This window comes from Salvelinus sp. IW2-2015, linkage group LG7 (genome assembly GCF_002910315.2).
Source record: "Salvelinus sp. IW2-2015 linkage group LG7, ASM291031v2, whole genome shotgun sequence".
Taxonomy (NCBI): domain Eukaryota; kingdom Metazoa; phylum Chordata; class Actinopteri; order Salmoniformes; family Salmonidae; genus Salvelinus; species Salvelinus sp. IW2-2015.
The window spans coordinates 433,225-454,537 of NC_036847.1; the positions used below are offsets into that span (position 1 = coordinate 433,225).

General features: G+C 41.2%; 1 protein-coding gene across 1 annotated transcript in view; it reads left to right on the plus strand.

Annotated features, from left to right (window-relative positions):
- LOC111966168 (MAP kinase-activated protein kinase 2) overlaps positions 1 to 20,037 on the plus strand; it is a 29,099-nt gene extending 9,062 nt beyond the window's left edge. The window contains exons 2-10 of the mRNA XM_023990589.2: positions 8,361 to 8,500; positions 8,581 to 8,645; positions 13,835 to 13,914; positions 14,020 to 14,146; positions 14,305 to 14,380; positions 14,489 to 14,613; positions 16,313 to 16,398; positions 18,941 to 19,021; positions 19,251 to 20,037. Of these exons, the coding sequence (XP_023846357.1) occupies positions 8,361 to 8,500; positions 8,581 to 8,645; positions 13,835 to 13,914; positions 14,020 to 14,146; positions 14,305 to 14,380; positions 14,489 to 14,613; positions 16,313 to 16,398; positions 18,941 to 19,021; positions 19,251 to 19,394 (924 nt within the window). The 3' untranslated portion in view covers positions 19,395 to 20,037. The remainder of the gene's footprint in view (positions 1 to 8,360; positions 8,501 to 8,580; positions 8,646 to 13,834; positions 13,915 to 14,019; positions 14,147 to 14,304; positions 14,381 to 14,488; positions 14,614 to 16,312; positions 16,399 to 18,940; positions 19,022 to 19,250) is intronic.
- The last annotated feature ends 1,276 nt before the right edge of the window (positions 20,038 to 21,313 follow it).

Consider the following 21,313-nt stretch of genomic DNA (forward strand, 5'->3'; position numbering starts at 1 on the left):
TAGTAGAATGTGGAAAAAGTCAAGTGGTCTGAATACTGTACTTTCTTGAATACATTTTTCAACCATTTCCCATTCCAAAATGAAGAATATGCAAAGTATTTGATTTCTCGACTAAATCAGGAGTTCTTAAGAGTTATYTAAAATATGACAAAACACAATGTTGAAGTAAAGACCCCTGCAAACACTTTTTTACAAATATTTKGTTTTGGATGAATTATTTGCATTCTATAAGTTGAAGAAACATTGTCTTGTAATTCCTCTACCAAAAATAGAAAAAACAATTTTCTCTCCATGAAGAGGGAGGATAATGAAAGTTATCAGATGTGACAAGTAAAGGTAGACTGCCAATATCAAGGAGGAGGGGTACACGTGCGTCAGGGCTAATAATAGATCCCAGAGGAGCAGACGGAGGAACTATCAGGGGAAGTTTTCAATGATCTTTGCCTGCCGGCTAATGCTGGGGCTCGCAGGCAGAAACACTGCCCTAATGGGTAATAAAAGAAGGTGTAGTCTATTTGTTGTTTTTGTTTTTATGAATTCTTAAGTGATTTAAACTTGTAATTCTGTTACCAAATCGGAATTGGCTACAATGGGGAAATCATAGTAGTCACAATCCACAGTTGGGTCACCTGCTACTGTCCTCCCTTCCACTGCTACTGTCCTCACTTCCACTGGCATACTGTTATGTTCAGCTAATAACTGCTTTCTCCGCCTTGGCCTGACCAAATCTGAACCAATCGTAGACTTCTGATTCACAAATTTGGACAACACAGTACAGTTAGTGTTTCCCCTATGATTTTTTTTTCCCCCCCAGCAGCGGTGGCAAAGGTCGCGTGGGGGGAGGAGGGTAGTGGGCGTGGCCAATGGCACGGATGTCGAGGCCGCAGAGACAATGTTGCGGTATTAAATGGTAAATCTTAACCCTAATTTCAGCCAACCACTTCAAATAAAAAAAGTGTTTAGGTCAGAAGTGTTGGGTGTTGGGGAATTGCTCATAAGTATTCATTTTGGGGGTGGGTAACGTAGTTGTACCTGATCACAACACTTTCTCTAAAGTATTTTTACCAGAAGTACACTGGCACTCTGATAATTTAATTATGTGCATCGCGAGCAAATACGGCTCTGGGCCCGGTTTCCCAATAGCGATGAAATTTAGGCTTACAAGTGTTTTTTAACGATGTATCTTTCTTACAACGGCCAAAGATGCTTTTGCTAAGTGTGTCGTTGAGGCACGTGTCGATACTGATAGGATCAAAAGAGCAGCGGTGCTCTCTGGTCAGCTTTCTCCTTTCAAATATTACCATAACATTAAGAATTATTCCGAAATACTGACGACAGATCAGCTCCTGGAGAGACAGATATCACTGTTATTCTTCTATGTTTAGCGGAGATCTTCTCTTTATAAAGTGATGCGGGAGGGCAAAAAGCTTCCAGCAACTTCTAGTAACGTGGCTGTTCTAGGAGTGCTCTGAGGCTGGTGTTAGAATATGAGCGTTTTAAGTGCAGCGTTAATAACATTTGTTTTAGTAAACAGCTCGGATATTTTAACGAGGCTCCTACAAAGGTTCTAATGATATTTGTGTTTTTGATTTATCTAGGCAAGTCAGTTAAGAACACATTTTTTATTTACAATGACGGCCTAACAATGAACTTGGCCTTAAAATGCTTTTGGGAAACCGGGCCGAGGACAGTCAGCTCACAGGGGTAAGGCACCAAGTTCCTGACATCTATTTCCACTTGCGGTGTAAGTTTGAATACCCCCCCCATTGCACGCGAAACAATTTTTTGAAATGTGGACCAGTGGTGTAAAAATACTTTCAAGTACTACTGAAGTAGTTTTTTGGGGTATCTGTACTTTACTATTTCGATTTTTGGCAACTTTTACTTTGCTACATTTCTAAAGAAAATTATGTACTTTTTACTCCATACATTTTCCCTGACACCCAAAATGTACTCGTTACATTTTGACAGGAAAATGGTCCAYTTCACACACTTATCAAGAGAACATCCCTGGTCATCCCTACTGCCTCTGATCTGGCGGACTCACTAAACACAAATGCTTCATTTGTGCACCTGGCTATCCGCCTAATTAAAAACATATTATTTTTTTTTTACACGAAAGTACGGAAATGTGCCTTACTGCCTTTTGAAATTTGTGTAACGTCAGTAGTCTTGTCAAGGAAACATCATGCAAAATATATTGGCACACTCCATTTACCAGGACCATTGCCAAATAAGGCGCGCTGTTTTTATAGTAAGCCTTGAGGTGGTACCACCCAGCACATCTAGAAGGGAGTGTATTTCATACCGAACCTCTCCCTTGAGATTACTTAGAGGCATTTCATTTAGATAAATGAATGTAATACTTCTAAGGACCTGTGGACACTCTAACAGTAGTAGAGAAGAGTTCAATACAGTACGTTATACTGTTCTCTACAGTACTTTCTGCATACTTTATATCCTGTTTTAGTCATTTAAGTTWACACTGAAAATGTTTTCKCACCCCACAATACAGTAAAGAAAGTAGAGTACAGGACAGTAAAGAAAGGTAGAGTATAGAACAGTACTGTATAATGTATTGTACTGAACTCTACTCAACTACTGTCAAGAGTGTCCGCGGGTCCTTTGAAGTATTACATTCATTTATATAAATGGTCTTATTCAGTTTTCAAAGGTCTTAAAAAATATGACCGAGAGCCTCCCAAGTTGCGCAGCGGTCTAAGGCACTACATTGCAGTGCTCGAGGCATCATTACAGATCCGGGCTCGATCCCGGGCTGTSTTMCAGCCGGCTGCAGATATTTAAGAGTTTTTGGAAAARGTGGTCGCATAAAAACTGAAGGAGATTTTACTGTAATTCTGTTACCAAACTTTCCATTTGGACAGTTCATCCAGTAGATGTGTTTTTGTGAACTTGTCTGTCTAAATTGTACAAAAGTCATTGTGCATAGCGTTTGTGTGGTTTGTTAAACGTTTTGAAATCAGTGTTTTTTATGTTTGGCATACTTTTTTTTTTTTAAGTGAAAAATCTGAATCAAATTGTAATTCCGTCACACTGGAATCATTTTATCATTAAAACTGACTGGGCTAGTAGCGTTCTCCCTGATAAAAGTTGTGACGATCACATCCTGCTCTCGTGACAATGCTTAGGTGGTCCATAGACACGTGTGTGTCATGCTGAGACAATGGTAGTGGCAGCTGTACGGCGCACCTTCCTCCCGTGAATACTGAATGAAGTCAGGGAGTGACTCATGTTTGTTGACGTGGAAGTGGGTAGGCTACACGCAGTAAGCCGGGTCAGGAGGACGCAACATCGCTGACACCTTGCGCCTTAAACCTCCGACATGGATTAAGTGCTATTTATTCATACTAGTGCCGTTCCCCTGTTCAAATTCAGTTGGCCTACTTTTTACTTGCTCTGGATTTCTGCATGTTTGGTTTAGTGCATATAGGACTATTTACATTGAGGTGATATCAGGAGTCAACTGTACTGGGTATTTCCAAATGTATACAATACTTTAACGAGGAGAATCTCTTATCTGTCTCTGTGTGTGTTGGGCATTTCCATGTAAAGTACCTATGAGCACCAACGTGAAGTTCATGGGAGCATGTCAAATTGGGTGTCAAATGAAAGCGAAGAGTCTATATATTTTTAGTTGTTGAAATGAAAGCATATATACATTTTATTACCATTTGCCATCCTAACAATTAGGAATAAGCAAAGAGTTTGATTTCTGGTCAGATGGAAAAGGGATTTTGGACATCTACCAGAAAGTCTCTTTTAAAAGCTAAATATGTAAAAACACAATATTGAAGTTCAGACCCTAATATCAGCACTTTTATATTTAGTTTGGTAGAAATMATTTGCCTTCTCTAAGTTTAAGAAACATTGCCTTGTGCCTTGTAATTCCGTTACCAAAAACCCACATACAGTGCATTTGTGAAGTATTCAAACCCCTTGACTTTTTTCAAATGTTGTTATGTTACAGCCTTATTCCAAATGTATTAAATCTTCACACAATACCCCATATTGACATGGCAAAGTAGGTTTTTAGAAATATTACATTTACATAAGTATTCAGACCCTTTACTCAGTACTTTGTTGAAGCACCTTTGGCAGCGATTATATCCTTGTTTTTTCTTGGGTTTGACGCTGCAWGCTTGGCACACCTGTATTTGGGGAGTTTCTCCCATTCTTCTCTGCAGATCCTCTCAAGCTCTGTCAGGTTGGATTGGGAGTGTCGCTGCACAGCTATTTTCAGGTTGTAGTCCTGTTGGAAGGTGAACCATCGCCCCAGTCTGAGATCCTGAGCACTCTGGAGCAGGTTTTCATCAAGGATCTTTCTGTACTCTGCTTCATTCTTCCAGACGTGACTCTTGGCATTCAGGCCAGAGAGTTCAGTCTTGGTTTCATCAGACCAGAGAATCTTGTTTCTGATAATTTTTGTGTGATTTTGTTGTCAGCACATTCAACTATGTAAAGAAAAAAGTATTTAATAAGAATATTTCATTCATTCAGATCTAGGATGTGTTATTTTAGTGTTCCCTTTATTTTTTTGAGCAGTGTATATTAACTACAACCTAAAACCTCTTACCTTGGAATATTGAAGTCTCGTGTTAAAAGGAACCACCAGCTTTCATATGTTCTCATGTTCTGAGCAAGGAACTTAAACGTTAGCTTTTTTACATGGCACATATTGCACTTTTACTTTCTTCTCCAACACTTTGTTTTTGCATTATTTAAACCAAATTGAAGTTTTGTTGTAATTGTCATTATTATAAATATATTTTTTWAAATCGTCCGATTAATCGGTATCTGCTTTTTTTGGTCCTCCAATAATCAGTATCGGTATCGGCGTTGAAAAATCATAATCGGTCGACATCTAGTACTTGGTCACCTCCCTGCCGAAGACCCTTCTCCCCCGATTGCTCAGTTTGACCGGGAGGACAGCTCTAAATAATTTTTTATAAATTAGCAAACAGTTCTAGAAACCTGTTCGTTTTATCATTATGGAGTATTGTGTGTAGATTGAGGACTTTTTATTTTATTTAATCCATTTTAGAATAAGGCTATAAATGTGGAAAAGGGAAAGTGGTCTGAATACTTTCCAAATGCACTGTATCTTTAAGATATTGAGGGACAATAATGTAAATTCACACAAGTAAAAGTAAACGTACCAATTAGTTGTCGTGTTTTTACTGATATTAAGTTTGTTTATGAATTATTAAGTGTTACCAGAATTGCTACAATTTAATTGACTGCAATGGGAAATCATAGTAGTCTCAAACCACTTTTGGGTCATCTGCTACTGTCGTTTCATGATCAACAACTCATGGTGTGGCGGTAGGAATGTACAAACCCTTAAGCGTTTCTGTTCCCCTGACCTGGAATACTTCGCAATCAAATGCTGACCCCATTATCTCCTGAGACAATTCACAGGTGTTTGTATCACGTCTGTGTACAGTGCCCCACAATCCATCACCACGCTGGCACTCAAGGAATTACACAGGACTTTGAACAAATTGAAAACAGCATATCCCGAGGCTGTATTCGTTGTACTTTAACAAAGGACGTTTTAGGAAAATTCTCCCTAAATTACACCAACACATCTCTTGCTTCACCCGCGTGAAAAAAATACGTTGGACCATTGTTATTCTCTATACCGAGACAGGTACAAACCCCTCCTTTGCTTTATGAGTAGTGCGTGACCCTACGGAGGCAACACATACATTCTAAGGGATTTCAATGGGTCTTTCTCCATTCTGTTTTATACTGTTCAATTCAAATTCAACCAAAAATAATTTCCTGCAATTTCTGCATTCATTTGAGATAATTGACACGCTGCCACGTAGAGCTGCATGATATGGGCAAATAATCAAGGCCTTATTTTTATCCAAATGTTGCAATTTTGGTTTGACTTGCGATTTAGATCAGACTGTTTCCCATGCTTGTTCAATGAACCATAAACAATTAATGAACAAGCACCTGTGGAACGGTCGTTAAGACACTAACCGCTTACAGACGGTAGGCAATTAAGGTCACAGTTATGAAAACATAGGACACTAAAGAGGCCTTTCTACTGACTCTGGAAAAACACCAAAAGAAAGATACCCATGGTCCCTGCTCATCTCCGTGAACGTGCCTTAGGCATGCTGCAAGGAGGCATGAGGACTGCAGATGTGGCCAGGGCAATAAATTGCAATGTCCGTACTGTGAGACGCCTAAGACACTGCTACAGGGAGACAGGACGGACAGCTGATCGTCCTCACAGTGGCAGACTACATGTAACAACAGCTGCACAGTATCAGTACACCCGAACATCACACCTGCGGGACAGGTACTGGATGGCAACAACAACTGCCCGAGTTACACCAGGAACGCACAATCCCTCCATCAGTGCTCAGACTGTCTGCAATAGGCTGAGAGAGGCTGGACTGAGGGCTTGTGGCCTGTTGTAAGGCAGGTCCTCCCCAGACATCACCGGCAACAACGTCGCCTATGGGCACAAACCTACCGTCGCTGGATCAGACGGGACTGGCAAAAAGTGCTTTTGTCTGACGAGTCGCGGTTTTGTCTCACCAGTGATGGTCTTATTCGCGGTTATCGTCGAAGGAATGAGCATTACACCGAGGCCTGTACTCTGGAGCGGGATCGATTTGGAGGTGGAGGGTCCGTCATGTTCTGGGGCGGTGTCACAGCATCATCGGACTGAGCTTGTTGTCATTGCAGGCATTCTCAACACTGTGCGTTACAGGGAAGACATCCTCATCCCTCATGTGGTACCCTTCCTGCAGGCTCATCCTGACATGACCCTCCAGCATGATAATGCCACCAGCCATACTGCTCGTTCTCTGTGTGATTTCCTGCAAGACAGGAATGTCAGTGTTCTGCCATGGCCAGCGAAGAGCCCAGATCTCAATCCCATTGTGCACTTATGGGAGGGGAGGGCACTTATGGGAGGGTGAGGACTTGGGCCATTCCCTCCGGAAATGTCCAGGACCTTGCAGGTGCCTTGGTGGAAGGGTGGGGTAACATCTCACAGCAAGAACTGGCAAATGTGGTGCAGTCAATGAGGAGGAAATGCACTGCAGTACTTAATGCAGCTGGTGGCCACACCAGATACTGTTACTTTTGATTTTGACCCCCCCTTTGTTCTGTTTCTGTTAGTCACATGTATGTGGAACTTGTTCAGTTTGTCTGTTGAATCTTATTTTCATATAAATATTTACACATGATTAGTTTGCTGAAAATAAACGCAGTTGACAGTGAGAGGACGGTTCTTTTTTTGCCGAGTTTATTATTTGTACGTTTTCCTGAGTCTCACCTTTCCATAGAGTGGTCATATTAGTGTGTAGCCTAAACTGTTCGGATGCTACAGACAGAAGTGGGCAAATTGGCGGTACCGACTTCAGACGAATCCCCTGACACTTGTGGGTATCGTAGAGCAAAACTGAGAACACCATCACATTCATGAGTCTCATCTTTCCAGAGTGGATCTTGGGCCAAACCGTTCGAACCCTACAGATTTTCGGGATGTCTCATGGTCTCACAAACACCGCTGTAGCTCGGCCACCTTCAATTCCGTAAGGCCACCATTTGGCGGATGCGGTGGATTGATTGTCAATATGTGTTTGCTTACTAGCCACACGCCAGGCAGGCCAAGTGTTAAGCCTTTATTTTTTCAACCAGCTTGGTCTTTTGTGTGGTATTGTTCTTGAACTCCCAAATTGGTGAGTAATTTCATTAGGTTCCATTAGGCTTGTTCCATCTGGGAAGGAGGGAAATTGTATTATGATGTGTCTGAGGCTGCCGTAATCAGATCTGAATGTCAAAATCAGGGAAGTGACTGCCTCTGGATGGCTTTTGCTCTGTCTGTGGTTTGAGGCCTCTGAACTTGGAGTGAACTGAGGATGGAAAATCTTCTGCATTGTTTTTCTAATTCAGAAACAATGACAAGTTAGACACTGCATGTTTGAGACCCCTGGCCTGATGTACTATCAATAGCGGAGAAAGTAGGCTGCACTAGACACTGGTTGGGGAGAAATCTAGACGTAACCTTTTGAAAGACTTGTTAGTCAGCAGCTTGCTCTGTGTGGTTTGCCTCATTGGCCTAAAAATCCCTCATGCTGGTAATTGTCTCTCACTCTTCCATCATATTTCCTTCACTTTTATTTAAACCTGTTCTCTTTGATATCAGTGGTAATCTTCTTGAACTGTATTCGGTGCATGTGATAAATAAAGTTTGATTTGATTTTAATGGTGGTAAGGAGAGGAGGAAAGGAACCCATGAAGATCTGATTTAGCCTCTGATTCCCTCCTTACTCTTCTCTCTTCTCATCTACTCTGCCCCCTCTCTTCAGATGCTGCAGGATTGTGCGAAAGCTCGTCGGGAGGTAGAGCTCCACTGGAGGGCGTCGCCATGTTCTCACATCGTACGCATCATGGACGTCTACGAAAACCTCTACCAAAGCAGGAAGTGCCTGCTCATCGTCATGGAGTGGTGGGTGACTGACACACACACACACACACACACACACACACATTTACCCTATGTTATTCAATGTTTTCTCTCCATTTTAGTATGGATGGAGGTGAGCTATTCAGCCATATTCAAGACCGAGGGAACCAGGCATTCACAGAAAGAGGTAATGAGTAGGGCTGTTACGGGGACCGTATTACCGCCACACCGGTGGTAACGAGTCATGGCAGTCAAATTCCATGTGACCGTTTAGTCACGGTAGTTAGGCTTCTCCAAGCTCTGATGCTGCTGATGGTCATTAGTAGCCAACAAATCTTGTTAACTGCCTGGTACTCAGCACTCTATTGAGCATTTAATCACTCTGACATCAATACAAATGTAATCGAAAATCTAATCAAACACTTCATGAGAGCCCATGAGCTCATGTTGCGCAACATTTCTATAGGCTATGCAATTGCGGTAGAAAACAATGATGACCTCTATTAAAACGAGGATCCCATCAGCTTTCTATAGACTATACCTACTATATTTATTTCTTAACTTTCCAAATATTAAGCACATTGCTTCTCTTTACAACAGGAGTATAGCCTACCTGGCTGGCATGAAAATGAACCAGGGGTAAAGCGTCCTCCATTCGCTATTTAAGCGCATAGGTGACATCAGAGTTGGGAAGTAAAGGTTTACGAAAAAACGGTAACTAATCCTTTACCAGCTAAAATATTGTCATCAGATTACAGATACTTTTGAAAAACTAGAGAATTACATCGAGGATTACTTTTAAATTCAGAAAGGATGTTTGCGTAACAAAATGTTTGACAATTCTCTAATAAGCATTGAAAAAAGGCGCAAGTTTTTAAGTTTGTTCCACCTGAGTGAGTCTGACCACAAGTCAGAGACCACTGTGATGACATGCCAAATGTGTAGGCTACAGTCCAAGCTATGTCTTTCAATGGTGCGACTGCTGTCGGCATCCAAAGATTATCCAACTTGAATAATACCTTAGAGGTAAGGATGACCGCAGTGGTGTAGTCTATGGCGATACGGATATCACTTATTATTCATATCTACATAGCGCATTGATGTGAATCCTGCTGCTGCTGTCATTTAGCTATTTGAGCCTCACGGATTGTGGTTGTTGTGGATGGCTGTTCACAAATTTCAATGTGTATTTGAACTCAATAATAGTTGAATTCAAGAAGGTTAAGCTGCCTATCAATCATTGTTTTTGAAACCAGTGGAAAATGTGCTCTTGCAACAGCAGATCCCTGCCTATGGAATAAAAGTGGGGCTTTTATTGCTCAATCTAATCCTGCAATAGATGTTATTCAATTGGTAACATACATTTGTGTCTTCTAATGCCTCTTAACTTCTCTGGGATATGTGGGACGGTAGCGTCCCACTTGGCCAAAAGGCAGAAAAAATGTAGCGTGCCAAATTCAAATATTTTACTATAAAAATCAATCTTTCATGAAATCACACATGAAAGACACCAAATTAAAGCTACACATGTTGTGAATCCAGCCAACATGTCTGATTTCAAAAAGGATTTACGGTGAAAGCACACCAAACGATTATGTTAGCTCAGTACATAGCCACAGAAAAACACAGCCATTTTCCCAGCAAAAGATAGTAGTCACAAAAAGCAGAAATAGAGATAAAATGAATCACTAACCTTTGATGATCTTCATCAGATGACACTCATAGGACATCATGTTACACAATACATTTATGTGTTGTTCGATAATGTGCATATTTATATCCGCAAATCTCGGTTTACATTGGCGCCATGTTCAGAAATGCCTCCAAAATATCCGGAGAAATTGCAGAGAGCCACGTCAAATAAGAGAAAGACTCATCATAAACTTTGAAAGATACATGTTTTACATACACTGCTCAAAAAAATAAAGGGAACACTTAAACAACACAATGTAACTCCAAGTCAATCACACTTCTGTGAAATCAAACTGTACACTTAGGAAGCAACACTGATTGACAATAAATTTCACATGCTGTTGTGCAAATGGAATAGACAAAAGGTGGAAATTATAGGCAATTAGCAAGACACCCCCAATAAAGGAGTGGTTCTGCAGGTGGTGACCACAGACCACTTCTCAGTTCCTATGCTTCCTGGCTGATGTTTTGGTCACTTTTGAATGCTGGCGGTGCTTTCACTCCAGTGGTAGCATGAGACGGAGTCTACAACCCACACAAGTGGCTCAGGTAGTGCAGCTCATCCAGGATGGCACATCAATGCGAGCTGTGGCAAGAAGGTTTGCTGCGTTTGCCAGCAGCTCTTAGCAATGCTTGAAGCACAGCGCTGTTTGTGACTTCAAGCCTATCAACTCCCGAGAATAGGCTGGCAATACTAAAGTGCCTATAAGCACATCCAATAGTCAAAGGTACATGAAATACAAATGGTAGAGAGAAATAGTTGACACGTCATAATTCCTATAATAACTTGCAGCTGAACTTGAAAGGGGTTCCTTCGTTATTTTACCGTTGATCTCTTCTGTAGGGAATGTCTTGATCTACTTCAAATAAGGTCTGTTTCGTGCAGGCTTAAACCACCTCAGCGTGTTGATGCCCGTGTAAATCTCACAAATATAAGGTAACATATTTTCATAAATCCACTCTACAAAAAAATATATATCTTCTCTTATATTTAGCCAATATTGATCAGAGTTACCTTGTCCTATGGATATCTACACAGTTATCAAATTGGCAAGGTGGTGTAAGCCTACACGAAACACAGACCTTATTTGAAGTAAATCTAAAAATATCCTATGGAATAAATGAATGAAGGAACCGCTTTTCAGATTTTGCTAGAAGGTGTCATGGGAATTATGATTCGCACTTTGGTTGTCAATTCTTACCATGCCCATTATTAAAATAGGATTTTGTGCATATAGAAATTCGTTTTTGTTTTCAACATTCATCACAGGTAACTTAAACTATAGTTTTATTATTCAAACAGTTGAGAGTATTTGTGTCTCCTAAGCAGACTCTTCAGTGTCCTTGTCACTTCAGAGAGGTGTGTGTGTGTAAAATTAATATAATCATACAGACGGCAGAGAAAAGCAGAGCACCAGTGTTGGGACTATTACATTGAATTGGCACCAGGGAAAGCAAGGTGTCTTATTTGTGAGAAAGATGTAGGTCAAAAAATACCACCAACCTGTGGAATCACCTTAAGAACACCCATCCAAAAGCTCATAAGGAAGCAAACACACATTCTTCACAAGGAAAAGGTGATAGACACGTCACAGACATCGCAGGCTACAATATTACAACTTTTGAATAAACAAACAAAATGGCAAGACAAAAGACCCAAGGGCCAAGAAGATGGATGAAGCAATTTTTGAGATGATTGCCACTGACAACCAGCCATTCACAGTAGTGTCTGATGTTGGTTTTCAGTGGCTGATTACTCTTGCTGAACCCTGGTACAGGATCAAAGATGAACAATTCTACCTCCACAGAAATGCTAGATAAAACACATGAAAGAGTTGTGAAGAATCTGGTGGCACCAGTGGATGCTCCACACATGGCATTCACAACTGACTGCTGGTCAGGCACTACAGAATCCCTGATGAGCCTTACTGGACATTTTCATTGACAATGTCTGGACAAGAAAGCAGGTTGTGCTGAATGTCAAGACTATGACTGGATCACACACAGGAAACTACATCCGAGAGATGTTTTTGACCATGTTGGAATACTGGGAAATCCACACTACGTGTAGTGCTGATCCTCAGGGACAGTGGGGCAGACATGGTGAAAGGTATGAGACTGGCAGAGCTTCCAGACTTCAGCTGCAGTGCACACACCCTACAGCTTGTAATCAATGATGGCCTATCCAGTCAGAGAGCTGTGCTAGACATTATTGCCACGTTGAAGAGCAGTGCAACTCACTTTGACCACTCTGTACTGGCCAAACAGAGTCTGAGGGTCATTCAGGAAGCGCTTGGCCTTCCGAAACACAGCATCATCCAAGCAGTTCAAACTCGCTGGAARTCAACACTACACATGTTGCAGAGGATGTTTGAACAGTGGCGTGCACTGAATGTGTATGCAGGTGAATACGGACACATCAGCAGTTTGTCTGCTGCACAGTGGGACATTGTCTCTAACCTAATTGAGACTGGCACCTATGGAGGAGGTGACACTGGAGATGTGCCACTCCAACTCTACAGCCGCATGCATCATCCCCAGTGTGTTGGTGCTGATGCTGCAGCAGGAGGTTTCTTCTACTCAAGGCATCAAAACTTTACGGAAGACCATGTTGGACAGTCTGACAAGGTGGTTCTCCAAGGCCGAGGAGACCAAGTGCCTGGTGCTGGCAACTGTCCTGGATCCACGTTACAAGAGCTACGCCTTCACCTCAGGGACAGCACGAGAGAAAGCAAGAGAGTGGCTGAAGGAGGAATCTGACCTACTAAGAAACCAAACCCAGAGCCACAGCAGAAGGGACTAGTGAAGAGGAGGACCCAGATCCAGGTGCTAAGAGTCCGGATAGATCAGCCACCCAGTCTGGTGGACAGCCTCTACACTAGAATCCTTGGAAGTCAAGAGGGCAGTCCAGTGAAGTTTTGAAATTGAGTTGGAGCGTTACCTCACAGAGCCTGTCATTGACAGAAAGAGTTTGCCTTTGGAGTGGTGGAAGCAGAATGAGGACAGACTTCAATCACTCGCTCCACTGGTAAAGAAGTTTCTCTGTTCCCCACCTTCTTCGGTCCCAAGCGAGAGAGGTGGGGAATATTTTATGATAAGCAGAGGAGCAGACTGACAGGGGAACATGCAGACGAGCTCTGCTTTCTGCACTACAACCTAAAATTTAACTGTGAATATTGAAGACTCATGTTAAAAGGAACCACCAGTTTTCATATGTTCTCATGTTCTGAGCAAGGAACTTAAACGTTAGCTTTTTTACATGGCACATATTGCACTTTTACTTTCTTCTCCAACACTGTGTTTTTGCATTATTTAAACCAAATTAAACATGCTTCATTATTTATTTGAGACTAAATTGATTTTATTTATGTATTATATTAAGTTAAAATAAGTGTTCATTGTTCATTCAGTATTTTTGTAATTGTCATTATTACAAACAAAAAAAATTAATAAATAAATTAATAAATAAATATATATATATATATATATATATATATATATATATATATATAAAAATCGGCTGATTTTTAATCGGTTTCGGCTTATTTTGGTCCTCCAATCTGTATCAGTGTTTAAAAATAGTCGGTCGACCTCTAATCCCTTCACTCCACTGGTATTCAACTCTGTTCACTCGCTCAGTTATGCTTCTAACTTGGTCTTTCTCTTCTCTCCCACCCCGTCTAGAGGCCTCTGACATCATGAAGAGTATAGGAGAAGCCATCCAGTACCTGCATGCCATTGACATCGCTCACAGAGACATTAAGGTAAAGTCTGTCTGGTGATTCAATGAACAGAATTATACTAAACATCTCTTATTTTACATACATGTTCAGTCCAATAAATAATTATGCTATTTTCTCGTCCGTCAGCCAGAAAATCTGCTGTACACCTCCAAAAAACCAGATGCACTCCTCAAACTAACCGATTTTGGTTTTGCCAAAGAAATCACCACACTCAACTCCCTGGCAACGCCATGCTACACCCCCTATTATGTTGGTAAGGGCACGCAACTCAGTCTTACTGACTGGTTTAATAGTACGGCCTACCCTGTCAGTATAATTATTCATGAATATTTCAGTGGCATTGATTATTAAGTTCATAAAATATAAGGCTTCAATGTATTTTGAGTCTGTATTTCCTCTCCTTGATCCCAGCCCCTGAGGTTCTTGGTCCAGAGAAGTATGACAAATCCTGTGATATGTGGTCTCTGGGCGTTATCATGTATATCCTGTAAGTGATACAAAATAGCTTGACAGCATGAATCGATTCCCAATAACTGCAGTGTACAAGACATAGCACCTTAAMTGGTTCTTATATATTCTCCTCTCCTCCACCTAGGCTCTGTGGATATCCTCCCTTCTACTCTAACCACGGCCTGGCCATCTCCCCTGGGATGAAAAAACGCATCAGGAACGGACAGTACGAGTTCCCCAACCCAGAGTGGTCTGACGTGTCAGAGGACGGTAAGAGAGAGAAGACAGATATTTACAGTTGAAGTCGGATGTTTACATGCACCTTAGCCAAATACATTTAAACTCATTTTTTTCACAATTCCTGACATTTAATCCTAGTAAAAATTCCCTGTCTTAGGTCAGTTAAGATCACCACTTTATTTTAAGAATGTGAAATGTCAGAATAATAGTAGACAGAATGATTTATTTCAGCTTTTTTTTCTTTCATCACATTCCCAGTGGGTCAGAAGTTTACATACACTCAATTAGTATTTGGTAGCATTGCCTTTAAATTGTTAACTTGGGTCAAACGTTTCGGCTAGCCTTCCACAAGCTTCCCACAATAAGTTGGATGGATTTTGACCCATTCCTCCTGATAGAGCTGGTGTAACTGAGTCAGGTTTTAAGGCCTCCTTGCTCGCACACGCTTTTTCAGTTCTACCCATACATTTACTATAGCATTGAGGTCAGGGCTTTGTGATGGCCACTCCAATACTTTGACTTAGTTGTCCTTATGCAATTTTGCCACAACTTTGGAAGTATGCTTGGGGTCAATGTCCATATGGAAGACCCATTTGTGACCAAGCTTTAACTTCCTGACTGATGTCTTGAGATGTTGCTTCAAAATATCCACATTTTTCCTACCTCATGATGCCATCTATTTTGTGAAGTGCACCAGTCCCTCCTGCAGAAAAGCACCCCCAAAACATGATGCTGCCACCCCCGTGCTTCATGGTTGGGATGGTGTTCTTCGGCTTGCAAGTCTCGTCCTTTTCCTTCCAAACATAACAATGGTCATTATGGCCAAACAGTTATATTTTTGTTTCATCAGACCAGAGGACATTTCTCCAAAAAGTACGATCTTTGTCCCCATGTGCAGTTTCAAACCGTAGTCTTGCTTTTTTATGGAGGATTTGGAGCAGTGGCTTCTTCCTTGCTGAGCGGCCTTTCAGTTTATGTCGATATAGGACTCGTTTTACTGTGGATATAGATACTTTTGTACCTGTTTCCTCCAGCATCTTCACAAGGCCTTTGCTGTTCTGGGATTGATTTGCAGTTTTCGCACCAAAGTTTGTTCATCTCCAGGAGACAAAACACGTCTCCTTCCTGAGCGGTATGATGGCTGCGTGGTCCCATGGTGTTTATACTTGCATACTATTGTTTGTACAGATGAACGTGGTACCTTCAGGCATTTGGAAATTTGGTTGATTTCTTTTGATTTCTTGGCTGACTTCTTGGCTGATTTCTTTTGATTTTCCCATGATTTCAAGCAAAGAGTTTGAAGGTAGGCCTTGAAATACATCCACAGGTACACCTCCAATTGACTCAAATCATGTCAGTTAGCCTATCAGACACTTCTAAAGCCATGACATAATTTTCAGGAATTTTCCACACTGTTTAAAGGCACAGTCAACTTAGTGTATGTGAACTTCTGAACCACTGCAATTGTGATACGGTGAATTATAAGTGATATAATCTGTCTGTAAACAATTGCTGGAAAAATTACTTGTGTCATGCACAAAGTAGATGTCCTAACCGACTTGCCAAAACTATAGTTTGTTAACAAGAAATGTGTGGAGTGGTTGAAAAACGAGTTTTAATGACTCCAACCTAAGTGTATGTAAACTGGGTTCAAAATGAATATCATGACTTTGATGGTAATTATGTGAATTGCTTAAAACTTTGTTTTCCTGTGTTTTCTCTCTCCCAGCTAAACAGTTGATCCGCCACTTACTGAAGACTGAGCCCACCCAGAGGATGAGCATCACAGAGTTCATGAACCACCCCTGGATCAATGTAAGCACAGCACCCTTCTGTTACCCCCCTAGTCCAGGCAGTATGACCATGAAGCAATTGTTGTCGATTGTTATGAAGATACATACTGATTATTCACTAGTGACTTTCAATGCAACTAGACCACAAGAAGACAACAGAAGAGCGCAATAAATAGTTTTTTCTGAATGGAATTTCACGTTACATTTTTATTTAAACTTAATTTATCTAGGTTAGTCTCATTGAGATACACACCTATTTTTCAAGAGAGACCTGGTCCAACCAAGACAGCAGCAGAGGGAAACAATGAGTCAGACAAATATCAAACATAACACATACAGTGGGTATAGAAAGTCACCACCCCCTTTCAAAATCTCACAATATCCAGGTGTGGGAAAAAATCWGGAAAATGTATTGACATTAAAACAGTAAAATACCTTATTTGGATAAGTGAACACCCCCCTGAGTTAATACTTGGAACCACCTTTTGCTTGAATTACAGCCACAAGTCTCTATGAATACGTCTCTACTTACTTTGTACACGTAGACTGTGCAATATTTGCCCATTCTTCCTTGCAGAGTTGTTCAAACTCAGACAAATTGCATGGTGACTGTTCACGGACTACACTCTTCGAGTCATTCCACAGGTTTTCAATGGGATTTAGGTCGGGGCTCTGTCTAGGCCACTCAAGGACATTCACCTTCTTGTCCTTCATCCACTGTACTGTTACTTAGGCAGTGTGCTTTGGGTCATTGTCATGTTGAAACGTGAACCATCTTCCTATTTTCAACTTCTTGCCGGAGGGCTGCAGGTCTTCCTCAGGAATCTGTCGGTATTTTGCACTGTCCATTTTCCCTTCTATTCTGACAAGTGCTCCAGTCCTTGCTGAAGAGAAACACCCCCGCAACAAGATGCTGCCACCGCCAAGCTTTACTGTAGGCATGGGGTTCTTTGGGTGGAAAGATCTAATGGGTTTTGACCACAGCACCTTTTGCCACTTGGCCTTAGAACCTACAATGTGCTTTTTGGCAAAGCTCAAACAAGACTTGATGTGTTTTTTTTTTTGAGGAAGGTTTTTTTCTTGCCACCCTCCTATAGAGGCCAGATTTGTGGAGCGCTTGTGATATTGTGGTCATATGCACACTTGACCAGTCTTTTCCATTAAGGCCTGAATCTCATTCAAAGTCGCCATTGGCTTCTTGTTAGCCTCTCTGATCAGTCTCCTCCTTGCTTTGGAGGGACGGCGTGATCTATGCAGGGTCTGGGTGGTGCCATACGCCTTCCACTTCTTAATAATGGTCTTAACTGTGCGCTGAGGGATAGACAAAGCCTTTGACTTTTTTTTTTATATCCATCCCCTGACTTGTGCCTTTCCACAACTTTATCTCGTAGATGTTTTGAAAGTACCTTTCTACCTATAGTGGATACTTTGCTTTCAATTGCTCTACTAAGCAGTGGAGTCCTCTATGAACAACTGCTTTTATTCTGAACTAATCAAAGTCACTACAATTGGCCACAGAAGCCAATTAGCTTGATTTGTGATCTGGGGGATGGTTGGTTATACTTCAAATGTTGTGTTTTTAAATTTCAGGCTGTAAGGCAACAAAAGGTGAACATTTTGAAAGGGGGTGGTGACTTTCTATACCCACTGTTAGCAGTTGATGTTATTCTTCAATAACACAGCCCCCAAAGCAAATCAGGGGGAGAAAAATAGGTTTATTCAAAGAGAAGAAATCATATATGTTATGCTGGGAAGTAGATGGTCGATGTTCATTCTTCCCTGTCCTCAATGATTCTCCACAGAACAAAGACACAGGAGGTAATTTATAACCCCTAACCCTAGCCTTTGATTGACCAATTAGAATTCCTTGCAGTAAAATTGGGCCAATGGCCAAAAAACAAGTATCCTGTTTCAGGCTCAATGTATAGACGATTCAGACCAATGAGATCTTGCCACATGAATCCAGGACTGAAACCCCTACACAGATTCTAACCAGATGTTGAATTGAAAATCAACTATTTCCATTGATCGTTCATTTCCTATTGACCTCTAGTCCTCTCTGTTGTGTATTATCTTAAAATATTCCTACACCACTGTACATTACAATTACAGAAACATACAAGCGTCACGGATGAAGTTAATCATATGTACCACCGCATGAAGTCCTAATGACAATCACATTCCTCGGTCAACCAAACTAAACTGGCCGTGTGATGTCAACACGACACATTTGCCGTCGTAGTGTATTCTGTTGTTGCGCTCACATCCTTTTCTTGCCTGGTGGTCCAGTCTGTTTGTGCTTAAGCTAACTCCTCTCTGTTTCGCTTCTTTGTAATACCAAAGAAACTGGCCTCACAGTAATGTTAACTTGGCAACCATAAAACCACATACGGTATGAGACCGGGCTCATCTTTTGCAACAATGTTTTTTTTGTAATAATTGACCTCCCTAGAGTTGCTGAATATTTTTCACATTTCCAATTTGATCCTATATTCATGTTCCTTGATTGGACACAATGTTTTTTTCCCAAAGCAATGCGCTAACCTAAGCTGGTCTCCCTACAGCAGTCTATGGAGGTCCCTCAGACCCCTCTCCACACCAGTCGTGTGCTGCAAGAGGAAAAGGACGTCTGGGAGGAGGTCAAGGTGAGCACTGGCACTGCAGTGCTGTGAATGCATTCTCTCTGCATCTAACTTGGATCCACACACCTCTAGCATGCAGATTGAGCACAAAAACAACAATATCCTACTATAGACTGTACAAAGTACAGTGTTTTGGTCTGCTTCTATCTACACAATTGCGCATTTGCTCCTTTGGATTTCTTGGTCCTTTACACATTATTTATAATTGTTTCTGTGTGATTTTTGTTACTAGGAGGAAATGACAAGTGCCCTGGCAACCATGAGAGTGGACTACGAGCAAATCAAAATCAAGACCATCGAGGATTCGACCAATCCGCTGCTGATTAAGAGAAGGAAGAAAGCAAACAATGCAGCCGCTGAACCACCGGGCCTGTGAAACAAAATAACTTACACCACACACACGCCCTTCCATGCTGATAGGCTGATAGAGCTGATAGGGCAAACAGGGATTATTAAGGGGTGAAAGTCTGAATCTCCAGAAATATTACATTTCCAGTGTTTTTAACTTCCTTTGTAGCTGTTTTATTCTCATCGTTTTAACCCATTTTAATGTTTTTTTCCCCACCTTGCTATTCAAGGTAAAGAACCATTTTGTTAATTTGCTTTTTTGTCCACGTAGAGATCTGATGTTTATCGTCACGTCTCGGTGATGTACTGGGTATTTCTGTCGTTGTTGCTGATCACTATGCACGCTGACTGACTGCACTGTAACTAATCCAGTATCTGACACAGCTCTGTTCTGTGTTTTATCATTGTTGATTCCCCTCAGTATTGGCCACATGTTTTTCTAACTTTATCTGTGGGTCTTCAGATGATACTGCCATGGGTAGCTGGGAGACCATGAAAACATTGAATGCTCTTCCAGTTATACTGTGGATCCATAATCTTTTTCTGCTATGCACTGCTTAACTCTACACAATGGAGGAAGCATCATTTTTCTTTATGTATAATTGAATGTCCTTTAGTTTCTTCTTTCTTTAGTTGTCATTCATTGTATATACTTATTCACACCTCACACCAACAATATCCATTTTCTATTTGTTGTGTGGGGGTGTTGTTGCCCTGAACTCTTTGCTTTTGTTTTGATTGGACTTCTGAATTGTATGACTGCAGTTGAATGTGTTTTCATGGTTGGTTGGGTTTGATTTCTTAGCCAACGCACCTGTAGCCAAAGTTATAGTCACCATCTTTTTAGAGTGGACTGACTGTTTAGGAAGACTGTGTGCCTTGAGGACATTAGGAAAAATCCGTACTTGATATTTGTGCACATAGCCTAACTTTTCATCTCCCATTGAGGTTATGCACGATCGACACAAGTTCAAGTTCTGTGCACTAATCTCAAATTCGGATTTTTCCCAATGTGATGACAGTGGGGGAATATTCAAGCCACTTCGGCAGTAGCAAATGTACATTGTGTTATCAAATCATGATCACAAAATCCCCACAGATGTTGTAGCCCACTTTACAATGATCCTGATGAAAGTAACAGTTCAATGATGATTGCACTTGTTTAAATATATTTTCAGTGAATTCCCACTAATGAACTATACAACACAAGTGTCACTATTAGTTTCCACGCAGCAGCAATAATGTTAAGGGTTTCTGCTGTGTTTGGTGATGGGCAACACTGAGCGTAAGGGCACCATTGTAATGCATGGGGGTATGGCATGGGGGTATGGCATTACACATATTACATGTAGCACTGGCTGTCTTTTGGATTAAAACTTATATATATAAAATCCCTTATCCGCTCAAATGTGTTGACTGGTGGTGTTGTGCCAGAATCCTAAAGTAGCCTTGATGTCAAACTGTGGCAATGCGGGACATTATCCTGTTTGTGCAGCCCTGTACCACCCTCTGCTGTCATGGAGATGGAAAGACAACCTCTGATACAGTGCCTTCAGAAAGCATTCACAACCCTAGCATTTTTCCACATTTGTTGTGTTACAAAGTGGGAGTAAAAATATAATTGCATGAAATTTGCTTTAAAACTGCAAAACAAATCTTTACACCCTATGGCAAAATGTGTAGAATTGCAGGAAATTAAAATCTAAAACTTAATTATTTTCTCAAAGCTGTCAAGAGTGGCACAGCTAAAATGTTTTGCTTGTTGGCTCCCCAACAAAACTTCACTTAGGGCCCCCAAAAGGCTAGGGCCAGCTCTCCCTGACTGAGTCTGTAATACCAACATGTTTCAAGCAGACCAACACAGTCCCTGTGCCCAAGAAAGCGAAGGCAACCTGCCTAAATGACTCCTTCCCCTGTAGCACTCACATCAGTAGCAATGAACTGCTT